Raw genomic sequence first — 12906 nt, forward strand, 5'->3', positions numbered from 1 at the left:
TGACAGTTCCCCACAAAATGACAATAATCAATATGATCAGCCATTATTAGTAAGCATAATGATTATTGAATGCTGATTGATGGTCAGTAGAATGTTACCATACAGTAATAATGTTTTGATAAAATGTCAGAGGACTGATTGTATGAATTGTCAGTGGGTCTAAACAGTCTGAAGTTATAACATCTCACTGTCAGTAATAGGAAGTTGTGTAGTCTATTTATTCCTGTCCTTCTGAGCTGTTTATTTCCAGACAGAAATAGCAGATCCCTCTCTCTATCTTCTTTGCTCTCCCTCTGCCACATCAAATAAAAGAGCGGATGTGTGTTGGTGTGAGACAGAAAAGACCACCTCCTCAAAGCAGTGGGAGTGCAGCAGTATCCCCAGCAAACCAGAACGATCCCCAGACTTTTAGCTAGGATTAACCTATGAAATAAAAGGAAATATATTCAAGTATTGTTTCTAAATTGATTTTAAACATTTATATGCTTGGAATGTCATCCTAACATTCACTGAAATGTTGTGCAACAACCACATAATATAACTTAAACCATCAAACTAGGCTTCCAGTTAACCTGATGTATCAGTGATGTTTTTGGGATGATGCTGCATTAGCCACAACATAACGGACAAATGTTCTAGTAACTTCTACAGAGTGAATGGGGTTTGCTGGGTACACAGAACAGTCCTGTAAAACAGACCCGTCTCTGGTTAATCTTCCACAGAAAGCAAATTCTGTTACGGGGATAATAATCATACTGTAACAATAACCTCTCCTTATTGCCACAAACAGACTCATGCACGTCAATCCTGCGATTTGCTATCGTCATCCTTGTATCACACAATCAGATGAGCATAAGGAATAATATGCATCTTTGGTGTTCTACACTCGGTGTTTGTAAGATGTAAATGCAAAAACAAATTCTAATTGCAATGAGGAATATTATATTCCGTTCAGTAATATCAAGAAATTTGTACACTTGAAAATATAATAAAGTGACACAGTTTTGCACTAGAGACAAAAGCTCTCTTTTTAATCAAAGGGACAGTTATTTTGGCTATATAAAAAAATCTATTTAGAAACCAGAATCTAGACAGATGACTGTGTGCGCTTACATCTTCTGGTATCAAATACAGACAGAGTCAAGAAGATACTCACAAAGTTCCATAAAACAGATTACATGAATCACTGACTATATCAAGAGTTTGAATCACGACACCGTACACTCAGCCATTTATAATAAGTTACTGTAAGAAAAGACGCAAGAGACAGAGACCCTAGCACTGTTTGTACCTCATTCTCACATGAGTCCTTTGAACTGATATTATCCACATTCTGATTAGGCCCAGATTTCCAGGCAGGTGTAGACAGTTGAAAGACTTGCAATCAGATCTTACAAACAAACGAGATCAGGACCAAGGATGCATGTATGAGCTGGGTACAAACAGGGCTACTGACTGTGATGCTACCTGAAGGGCACGACACATAGAGAAAGAGAGGAAAGGTGTTTGGCAGTGCAGAGTTGTAGGCAAAAATCAACTACGACTAGTACAGTTATATTAATGCGCGTTAAAGGAAAACAATTACAATATGCGTGTCATATCCATACATCCCTACTTCATATCCTTTTGTTATTCCTTCGGTAGATTCATTAAGGGTGGTGTAATATACTGTATTTACAGTCCAGTACGTAAGTAAGGCAAGGGCGCAAACGAGATTGCGAGTGAAGACCTGGACCAAGGTGTGACTTGAGTGAGTTCCGTCCAGCCCAGTCCACTCTAGCCAATAATTTGCAATGCCTACTGTAGTCTGCACAGTCCAGCTCAGCCCGGTCCAGTATAGTCCTGTCTCTAGTGTTCCGCTTTGTCCGTTCACGTCAGGTCCCAGTATCAGACCAATTGTCTGTGCCGGGTCTAGGCTTAGTAGCATGTGGTTTTAGTGTGGTAGTGCAGTTGGGTTTCTGAGTAGTTGTCCCGGCAGTACAGCTGTTGAGATGTTGTTTGCTCCCTGCCGATGTACATAGCTCGTCCTAGCACCTTTTCTCTGCATGCGTGCAGTTATATACATTAGTTGTTTCATGGCGTTATATTATCCTATGCAGTAGTTGAGTGGTCCTAGCTTCCAACTGGACAGCTGTTTAGTTCGTCCAGATGTCGAATATCATTCAGGATTTCGGGCATAGATTGTGGTCAAGCCGTTTGATATCTGTTGTGAAGGGCAGGCAGTTTTAGCAGTTTTGACTCCGCAGTTGAGAAGCTGTAGTATACATCTGGTGGAGAGAGATGCCTGGATGGCAGACCAGTACACAGATCATCTGGTGGAGAGAGATGCCTGGATGGCAGACCAGTACACAGATCATCTGGTGGAGAGAGATGCCTGGATGGCAGACCAGTACACAGATCATCTGGTGGACAGAGATGCCTGGATGGCAGACCAGTACACAGATCATCTGGTGGAGAGAGATGCCTACACAGATCATCTGGTGGAGAGAGATGCCTGGATGGCAGACCAGTACACAGATCATCTGGTGGAGAGAGATGCCTGGATGGCAGACCAGTACACAGATCATCTGGTGGAGAGAGATGCCTGGATGGCAGACCAGTACACAGATCATCTGGTGGACAGAGATGCCTGGATGGCAGACCAGTACACAGATCATCTGGTGGAGAGAGATGCCTACACAGATCATCTGGTGGAGAGAGATGCCTGGATGGCAGACCAGTACACAGATCATCTGGTGGAGAGAGATGCCTGGATGGCAGACCAGTACACAGATCATCTGGTGGAGAGAGATGCCTGGATGGCAGACCAGTACACAGATCATCTGGTGGACAGAGATGCCTGGATGGCAGACCAGTACACAGATCATCTGGTGGAGAGAGATGCCTGGATGGCAGACCAGTACACAGATCATCTGGTGGAGAGAGATGCCTGGATGGCAGACCAGTACACAGATCATCTGGTGGAGAGAGATGCCTGGATGGCAGACCAGTACACAGATCATCTGGTGGACAGAGATGCCTGGATGGCAGACCAGTACACAGATCATCTGGTGGAGAGAGATGCCTGGATGGCAGACCAGTACACAGATCATCTGGTGGACAGAGATGCCTGGATGGCAGACCAGTACACAGATCATTGGTGGAAAAAAAAAAACCAGCGATATTCGTTAGTGTTTGTGGGAATAAAATGTGGTTGCAAAAATCAGATTTTTATGTATTTGGCTGTTTTCAAGGCATAATATTTTGTTTTCAGGGTTAAATAAACTTCCAATGTACACTGGAAGTTTAGTTAGCAGGTAGTAATCATTACTCAAAGGCATTTAAGTGTAATGCAGTTGACCTGTGACAGTGACCTGTATTTACTGTAAATAGGTGTCGAATTCACTTAAGACAGTATCTGAAATGAGGGATTATCAATCATATTCATACATTTGTAAACTTTAAAATCCCAGCCTGTTGGGGAAACCTGGCCTCAATTTATAGACTTATTTGGATTCTGCGGGGTAACGCTGGCTGTGTGAGCGTTCAACAGTTGGATCCGGCCGGCGTGTAGTTGCTGAGCTCCCTGCGTATGGTGCTGAAGGGTGACAGCTCCAGTTCGGTGGTGCACTCGTGTTCATTGTCGTCGCTGGCCGTGCCCGTGGAGTGGCTGTGGCTACAGCAGCAGCAGCAGCAGCAGTCCAGGAAAGCCCTTCCCAGCGGGCGACAAAGCAACAGCAGCAGCGCCGGAGTAACAGCCGCCCGGCAGAACAGCAGTAGCTGCGACAGCAGGTGCAAGACCGCCATGGTCCGCTCCGGCACGCCGGCCGCCATGTACGCCGAAACTATGTTGCATATGTTCTCTGGGACCACACAGGCGCCATAGACGATGGCCAGTGCCACCACCGTGCAGTTCATCTGGCTCTCCAGACGGATCTGCTTCTTGTTGCCACGGACGCACGCCTGCTCGGCGCGGCGAATCTTGCGGGCCGTGACGAGGGAACAGCCGATGGTGAAGAGCGTGGGGAGGCAGAAGTAGCAGCCGAAGCACCACCAGAGGCGGGCTCCCTCATAGGTCAGGCCCAGGACATAGAGGGTGTCTGGGAGCGATGTGGAGATGCGAACCACGCAGCGATCCGTCGGCGGCTCGTCCGGGAGGGCAGGTTCCTCCGTGACCAGCTGACGGATCAGGAGCTCGGGCAGAGCCAATAGGAGTGCGCCGATCCAGATGACTGCCAGCTTGGCCGTGGTGGACGTGCAGTTCTCAATCATCTCGTAGTACATCTGGACGTTGGTGGCAGCGCGGAACCGGTCGATGCACAAAGCGCAGAGAGTGAAGGTGGTCACACCCAAGGAGGCCACCTGAGAGAAATACAGGGAGTAATGGTTAATGGCTAAACAATGGTCCAACAAGAAAGGTAATGTTACCTCAGACATAGCACAGATGATTGCACTTTGTCGTCGTTACTTAAATTTAACAGAGATAAATGCAATTCTTGGCCTGCACGGTGTGTAGGGCCTAACCCGATAGAAAACAATTGTTCAGAATTAAGGTCTTTGCTCTGCTTTGGTTAGACTCTGAAAGGCTACTTGAACGTAGTCCACAGCCACTGCAATTACTTAGTCTGTGTTGTGGTGCGAGGATGTGCCAGGCCATTACTAGACAAAAATAATAAGTAGCCAGACCCAACTCCAGATGATTGTATAGTCCCGCCTTGTGATTACCGCTGCTGCAGTTTGCTACATAAACCAAACGCTGTGGAGACCTCCCTCTCTCACTCCCCTTAATTCCTTTTTCTCATTTCCTGTGCCTTTCCTCCTCTCTTTCACCCTCTCACACTCCTTACCCTTTCTCACAAACTTTGAATTGCTTTGCTTTTCCATTTCTCCCTCGCTCTCCTTTCCCTCTCGATCTGCCGTCTCTCCCCAGTTGCTAATTAGAACAATGTTTTCCCACTCAACCCCTTAAGGCCACAGAGGCTACAGACTCCCGAACACCAAATTCCTTCTGAGATAGTGAGGAGAAACAAAACTATGGATTTCTTCCAGGCCTGCTACTGTTCTAATGATGTGCAGGAACAGCACTTCCTCTAACAGCCAGTCATTAGAGAGACCTATCAAAGATAAAGAAATACCACCATGCTGTCTTATGCTCTGGTGGACAAGAAAAAGGTGTAGGAATGTGAGAAGGTATTTTTAGGCCTTTCATAAATCATTTTCGTACCCTGAATGTTGTATTACTCTGGTAAACTTCAAAGGAGCACAACTTTTCAGTATGTATTAAAACTTTAATCAATAATCTAAAAAACAGCATCTGTTTAAACATTGAGTTAGTAACAAACTCAATGTTAACAAAATGCCTCTTTAGTAGTCTGCCTAGTGACTATTGATGACCTTCAGTTGGACCTTGTGATAGGTTGTTGTGTTTGATTACAGCTAGAGAAAGCTTGCTGGCCAATGCGGCACCATTTCCTGTGTCCCAGCTTGCTGTCCCTGGGCACCTCCCTGCTTGGTTCGTGCGTACACGTACACATTGACACGCATGCACAGGTGCCAACATGGTAAATATTTCACAGGCATAACAATGGGCTGAAGTCAAACGATACAAGGTCAAACAGAACAACCAATTATTTGATCAGATTTCAGAATGCACGAGAGGGCAGAATATCAAAACGCCTAGCTTTCTAAAGACATGCAGATAAGAGATATGGGCCAACAGCCATGGCAGCGGATGCAGCTTGGAGCTAACATTGCTTTCTGAGAGCTGTGTGTGTGTGTGTGTGTGTGTGTACGTGCCTGCATCTATTCCAGTCCCTGTCCTAATTATCCACACAACAGCCTGACATCTTCATTATGATTAGCGGGCCAATTTGGCAAATCCCCTCCCGGTCTACCTAACCCCTGTCATGTCCGCCTGTTTGTGACCATTTCGCCAGCCAGTACGCCGCCATTGTTTCCATCTCCCGTCCTTGGATTGTAAAGCAGGTGATTTAGACATTTCCCCAGTCGCTGGTTAAATAAAGAGCCATTCACTCTGCTGATTAAGCACCCCCCCCCCCACCCCCAGAGCAGTTGCATTCAAAACCTGTGTTATTAATTGGAGTTTAATGGCAACTGGGTGACCCGCGGCGGGCGGCCATGTTGGATCCTGAGCGGCTGTCATGGCTATGACACCTGTCTGCTGATGAATGGGGTAATGTGTTGCGCGCACACGCACACCCGCCAAGAGCGGGCTTGAGACAAAGGAGTTTACAGTTACGGTCTGTTACTGGCTGACTGTGTGTCATGAACACTCACTCTGCCTCATTCCCAAGACTGTAACGCAACAGGAGATGACCCTGGCAGCCACAGGGATCATCAGTCTCTCTGCGCAGATCCTCTCGCATAAGCCTGCTGACAGGGTTAATTCTGGACCTGAGTTCCGGGAGAAATAGGCTAGCTGCAGGGGTCGATGACGTAACCTCCGAACTGTAACAACAGCGATTTAATTTTCAGTTTTAACCCTGTTTTATGTATGGTTATTGCTCAGATAAAAATACATTGTAGAAAATGAGCTCTAAATTGAGAATACCGTTCTGGTTTATGCCAGTGATGAGAATTGCCACAGACCTCCACATCGTAGACCTATTACCACCAAATGTAGATGTTCCAAATGTATTTCTTAATACATATCATCTGCAGAGGCAAAAATATCTGGATCTGTCATGGAAATGAACAAACTGACTGTAACAAGGAGTTGGCGGACAAGAGTTTAGGCACGCAGGTACAGCCAACTAACACAACATGTTGTCTACATGATATGATGATACGATGAAATGTCAAAAATAACATCCATGACTTCATTGTTTATTTGGATACTCATCGGTTCCTGCTGAAGCTGCAGCTACTTTTCCTAGGATCCACATTAAATAAACACATTTGCAAAACACTGATCCATTTCCATGCCCAAACAGTCTCACAGATTTAAAAAAAAAAATCCCCATCACCAATGCATGATTCACATAGTTATAAATAAGTCAATGTTTGATATTGGCTCTTATCAGTAATTCAATTTTCAGAGTTATGCTTCGTGTGATGTGGTCCTCTTAAACTAAACATCTACTCATTCACTAACTAACAAAGCCCTGAATGGGATAATTACCACCCAACATCCATTATTCACCAACACTAATAATATACACTGAATAATTAACCTATCTTCCAAATAATGACCATGCATGTGCCCGTTAGCATGCAAGACTAGTGATGGGGCTGTCTATCTGCTGTTGGCCCCAGTGGTGATTTCTGTGTGGAAGGGTTAGCCTGGTTGTGTTACTACATTCATGCTGGGGTAGGAGGGATTGTGTCGTTGGAAGCGTGTGTCCATTTGTGTGTTTGTGTGTGAATGTCTGTGTGTGTGCGTGTGTGTGAGTGAGCGAGAGAGAGAGGGAGAGAGAGGGGGAGGGAGTGATGGTGGGAGTCTTTTCCATAATTACAGTGAACGCCAGCAGAGAGAGGATCGCCGTGAGCAATGATCAGTGGTGGGCAGGCCATCCCACCCATCTGGAATCACAGAACGCCTAGTGTGTGTGTGTGTGTGTGTGTGTGTGTGTGTGTGTGTGTGTGTTTGCATTTACAGGTTTGACTATCCTGATTTGGACCAAAAATCCTTTTAAGGACATTTTGTCTGTTTCAAGGAGGATTGAAACCATTTTCAGCACAGCGGTTAGGTTTAGGGAAACAATCACGATTGGGGTTGAGGTTAGGATTAGAATTAGTGTTGGTTTTAAGATTTTGGGTAAGGTTAAGGTTTATGTATGGGAAAATAGGATTTTAAATTGCAATAATATCTGGGTTCCCATCAATATTAGTAATACCTAAAAAGTGTGAGACAGAGAGTGAGATGATTTATATGTCTGCAGGTAAGCGTACGTGTGTGTGTGTGTGGGTGTTAGACAGAGAGATTTTTTTTGCAGGTGAGGTTGTAATCGCGTCTGTGTGAGAAAAAGAGTGTGCAAATGATACAGGGAGAGCCTGAACCAGCTAGACATTCATCACACACATGCACGCACACACACGTGCACACATCCATGCTCAATCTCTCACACATACAGATTCTCCAACACAAACCCAATCTCATGACCAAACTCGGGCAACCCACCAATCCCGATGCAATTCAGGTGCTCGGCCCCTCTGACCTGAATGCCTTCTAGTGGAACGTCTATTCGACTGGGTGGAGAATATCACACTGCAGACTGCAGCCCCTCGACCTCCCAGCCGCTCTCACAGAGAATGGACAAAGCTGCCGGAGACAAATTCTCTACAGCTTGCATCGGAGTATCGCTATTCAGCACAGGGTTGGCAATATAAAACATAGCCTACGGAATGGGGTGATGAACTGTCCGACAGTGACTCATATATCACACCGTTCAGGACTGGTAACGGCTTCTTCTGCTCATCCTGTGAGTTTCTCTCCCCCTCAGAGCAGTCAAGATAAGCTCCTGGTCACTTCGGGAGAAATTAACATGCAATATTGTTACTACTGGAGACTGGTTCTGGCTGATGATGTAGGGTACAGACGCTAGACCAGGCCGTGATTGACCTTACACAACAGACTCCTCCATTCCGACTCAGTAGATATACCCCACAAGCCAGCACATACTTGACTAGATAAACGGGTGCCGCCGAACATTGCAGACAGAAAGCCAGAGACAGAAAGATTGTCCCGTCAATGACAGAGGCATTGTTCACGTCTCAGTGGACTAGTAGGGGCAGCCCTCCTGCTACTCTAGTGGTCTCTAAGGCATTGTCATCGTAACGTTAGCCGGTCCAAAACTCTGGACTCTCAGGATTGAGACATTTGAGCGTGCGTGAGGGTGAGAGCAGTGACCATCTTCCAAATAACACCCGAAAATCGACCTCTTTAATGAGTGTCTTGAATAATTTATTTGAGTGTTTTTGTTACCTCTTCCAAAAAACAAAAGCTTGCCCTCGTGTTTTCATACTAGCACTGTCTTTGCTGATAGCTTCTTTACAGAGGAGAAATGTACTTACCACAAGTATGTACCTACATGTACCTAATGATAGCTTACGATTTACTAAAATGTGTAAAAATGTGCAAATGCAAGTCTCTACATGTCTGTGTGTGTGGGGTGATTCTTGGGTGTTTGTGAGTGTTTGTCTAGGTTTGTGTGTATTTATGTATACACAGGTTTTACTACTTTTGCCAACTTGTGGGAACAAAAAAAAAACATTCTGGTGTTTTCATGAGGGCTATTTTCAGCTAAGGGTATACATTTACGGTCAAACTGACAACTGGGGTACGGGTTAGAATTAGCTTAGGGGTTTGGTTTTGGGTTACACATAGATAAAGGGGGTTAGGGGAGCCTCTTAGACCACACCATGCTATATTAGGCCAGGCAAATCTGTCTTAAATGGGTAAACCAGTATTGGCTTGCAACATGTCACCCAATCAAATGCCTTACTTAGGCAGAGTTCCAAATGGCGCTCAATAGATCTTAATAGTAACACCTTGGAATTGCCTGGAAATTGCTGACTTAAACCCCTTCACATTATGTAAATGTATTCTGTGTCTTTGGTAAACCGCATGCTTCTGTCAAGTCAGTCAGTCGTGCGACCAGACTTCAGACTAGTTTTAGAGGATAAAATAGGACGTGTGTGCTGGGTTTTCTACAACAGTATATAGAGCCTGATTTTGAAGGAATTGGCAAACACAACAATTACTGCACTTTCAAAAAGCATGCGAGGGTTGTTGAAATGTAAAATTCCAAAACAATCTTAACTCAACTGAAATCATTTTTGAAATACAAAAGTTCAGATTTGGAGGTACGGCTTCACAAGACTAGGGTTAGTAGGAATTGTAGGATTTTGATTTGGGAATCATTTTTGGGGTCCCCACGCTGATTATAAAATGTCAAGTTCAAGTGTGTGTGTGTGTGTGTGTGTGTGTGTGAATGTGTGAGAGAGATATGAGTCAGTGGGTAATGCAGCCTGAGGCTTCCTCTCCTCCCGGTGGAGTGTTCTCTCACACATTCTGCCTGCGGAGTGACTTTACTCCGCACTTAACCCACATACAGTCACACAGGATCAAGTCAGAACCACGCTGGGCTGAGGACACGCACGCGTGACCGGATGACACATGGATGCATGGCCCCCCGCCCCCACACACCCCACTCCAAACACATCCTAGCCAGACATCTTCTCCAAGCTCTCCTCATCCACTCCCCAGCACTCCTGTCTCTGCAGCAGACACCCAATATGTCCTCCCCCAGTTCTTGCTACTACACTGCAAGACATTAGGAGTCATGGGAATAGGATAATGGCATAATTCCATTGGCCTCACAATAAAAAGGCATTGCTGTGGACATGCTGGCTGAACACTGCATCCCACCGATACCCAGTCAGCATAAAGGCAGATGGTTAGAAACTGGGTGTGGTGATTGTGACTTAGCCTCAGGAGTTTGTATGTGTCTGTGATGGAGATATAGCAGAGAAACAGAGTTGTGTGTGTGTGTGTGTGTGAAGAGAGTATGTGTGTGCGTGTGAGTGAGAGAGAAAGAGAGAAAACAAAAGAGGGACAAGGAGAGATGGAAAGGAGGATTAAGTGTAGCTATCCTGAGGGGAGGGGAGCTACTCCTCTGCAGCAACCAGCAGGTGTAGCAGTCCCACATCGGGTGTCATTTTGAGTTGAGGCGACATCTGAGCTTGGTAGGCCAGAAACTCGTCTTGTTTACCATTGTGCTGAGTGCGGCTAATCCACCGTGTTTAGGCGCAATGGATTAGAGTCAAGTTAGACTTTTGGAACACAAAAGTATGACAATCCTTCATGACAATCATATTACAGACAATGCAGTACTATTTGAAGTTGTGCCTATGCATAAGATAACTGTTGTGCAGATGACCCCTGACCCATCTTCCACAAATACTAGGTGAACATGTGTAATAGAATGGAATATATACCTCCAGATACGGCACGATTTTACAGGTGAATTCTCCCAGTAGCCAGGACTTAGTCAGTTCATGGAAGATGACCAGGGGCAGACAGAAGAATACGACTACAAAATCCCAGATTGCCAGGTTAGCTATGAGAGAGTTGGAGATGCTCTTCATGTAGTAGTTCTGACATACGATGCACAGTATGGCTATGTTCCCTGCTATTCCAGCAAGGAAGATGACGGCAGAAACGCCAGTGATTGCATATGCTCCAAAAGTTTCACTTGTCACGGGGTAAAATGGGTTTCTGATTTCGTTTCCAAAATCCCCTGTGTTGGGAGGGGTCATCGGAGTGGCATCCCAAGGGTTTTCCTCCCGGTATGTAAACATCTCATTTTTCCTGGTGAAAAAGTCCAGAGGGATGTCGGTGGAGGTGAGAGCTAGGGGTTTGGGCATTGGAGCCCATGGAGAGAAAGGGGCGCGTTCAGATAAAGCCATTGAGCTTTTGTTCAACCTTTTTCTCCCCCTCTTAAATATTTTCTGCTCGTCTTTTGTCCCTCTTTTACGTCTGTCGCCGTCCAGTTGTCCCCCGCGTGGCTGGCCCATTGATGGGGGCTTAGCTGTATTGTATCCACCTGCCGTACCCATGGCAGCGGCCACGCCAATCTCACTATTCAACTTTATCCTCTTGTTGTGGCGGCGCGTAGGGTCCCTGTGTCGGGTCGCGGAGGAATCCCCCAGCGTCAGTGTTCTGTTAAAGTGGTGTTGTTTTAATCCAAAATGTCTCGCAGAAGTTGAATTAAAATGTTTCATCCATTTTTGGAGAGTCTGTTTGGAATAGGTTGCACCTGTGGTGTGTCCCCCCGAGCGAATGCTGTCGTATACCGTGTTCCGACGACCCTCTTCAATTGCTGTTTGAAGGGTCTCGTCTGTTGCGTTAAGCTCAAAACCACCCGCTGTTTCTCTAGTTCGTATGTCGCCATTATTTCTGAGAGATAATACATGTGCATTCCCCAACAACACACACAATGTCCTCAGCAGCAGAAGCGGCATGGTCCAGATCATAGCGCAGACTAGTAGAGGCTATCCCCTTCAAAAAGCCATCGCTATCTCGGTGACGAGAATAAGCTCTCGGTCAATCTACACCCATAATGATTAAAATTACACTAACCGTACCAGCCCAACGTGGATAACAAACACCTTACGGTTTGCAAACTTGTAGCTCATACCTAAATACAGCGCTTCGGTTTTGGTTGCCGTCGTGCTGCAGTTCTGTTGCAAGTCAGTTGTGCAAGCAGCAGCCGACACCTCATGTGAGATCTATACCTTGTCAATTAGAAAGTGCCATGCCTCACCAAACGAGATATTCCTAATTGAGCCACATGTCGCACGCAGAACAACACAGTCGCGTACGTGTCCCTCATCTGCAGACCATCTGATTTCCCTTGGTAAGAGTTGCGGATCAGGCAGCACTGGCTCAGGGTTGGGTCGGGCTTAATCCCGGCAGTGCGGTGCAACTGCTGGTAGGCTGTGTTTCTGTGACACAGCGGCGAGTTGGAAGAGATCGCAACCCTGGCTGGCTCTCTGTCCGCTCCGTGAGGCACCGAGGTGGGGTGGGTGACTGTGGAGGAAAATGGACTCCCCTGGCTGCTAACCCCGATCTGTCACTCCGCATCCATCAGATCCTGCCTCCAGACTACAGCCGCTGCTAGCCAACCACGCCCGACCACGCGCCCGAGATAAATATATTAACATGTGTATTTACCCGTGGCGATAACGCATATAGGCTTACGACATACCATCAACACTATTACTTTCTTCTGTGTGGATTATGATATTTTGGGTTTATGCTGAATATCAGTTATTGTGCAAAACAGCTGCAGACTGCAGTAGCCTATCATATGAGTCTAAACACGTACATTGATAGTCCATGAATATGCAGAATAGTTATGTATCATCCCATGAAAATTAATATGGCCAGTTTGGCTACCGTAA

At 45.9% G+C, this 12906-nt stretch overlaps 2 protein-coding genes across 3 annotated transcripts; one reads left to right on the forward strand and one right to left on the reverse strand.

Moving 5' to 3' along the window:
• Positions 1-1003: 1003 nt before the first annotated feature.
• gpr37b (G protein-coupled receptor 37b) lies at positions 1004-12705 on the reverse strand. Of its 2 annotated transcripts, XR_002195957.3 has the most exons (3): positions 10939-12705; positions 3430-4341; positions 1004-3109 (listed from the first exon to the last, which is right to left on the reverse strand). XR_002195957.3 is itself a non-coding variant. In XM_013140108.4 (2 exons), the coding sequence occupies exons 1-2, from the start codon at positions 11974-11976 to the stop codon at positions 3526-3528; spliced, it is 1854 nt and encodes a 617-aa protein (XP_012995562.2). In that variant the 5' UTR covers positions 11977-12705; the 3' UTR covers positions 1004-3525. The 2 variants fall into 2 exon arrangements, 1 of the variants encoding a protein (XP_012995562.2); XM_013140108.4 differs by having other exon boundaries at positions 1004-4341.
• LOC117593807 lies at positions 2235-3406 on the forward strand. The gene is made up of 3 exons (XM_034290255.1): positions 2235-2270; positions 2316-3124; positions 3373-3406. The coding sequence occupies exons 2-3, from the start codon at positions 2334-2336 to the stop codon at positions 3404-3406; spliced, it is 825 nt and encodes a 274-aa protein (XP_034146146.1). The 5' UTR covers positions 2235-2270; positions 2316-2333.
• Positions 12706-12906: the final 201 nt, after the last annotated feature.

The sequence above is a fragment of the Esox lucius genome, chromosome 23, assembly GCF_011004845.1.
Source record: "Esox lucius isolate fEsoLuc1 chromosome 23, fEsoLuc1.pri, whole genome shotgun sequence".
Lineage (NCBI taxonomy): Eukaryota > Metazoa > Chordata > Actinopteri > Esociformes > Esocidae > Esox > Esox lucius.

What these genes read in the sequence shown, in the direction of transcription:
- LOC117593807 (XM_034290255.1), top strand. Translation starts at nt 2,334, where the DNA reads ATGGCAGACCAGTACACAGATCATCTGGTGGAGAGAGATGCCTGGATG. An exon ending in GATGCCTGGATGGCAGACCA is followed by an intron (nt 3,125 to 3,372) that starts GTACACAGATCA and finishes TACTGTAAATAG; the next exon opens with GTGTCGAATTCACTTAAGAC.
- gpr37b (XM_013140108.4), bottom strand. Translation starts at nt 11,976, where the DNA reads ATGATCTGGACCATGCCGCTTCTGCTGCTGAGGACATTGTGTGTGTTG. An exon ending in AAATCGTGCCGTATCTGGAG is followed by an intron (nt 4,342 to 10,938) that starts GTATATATTCCA and finishes TATTTCTCTCAG; the next exon opens with GTGGCCTCCTTGGGTGTGAC.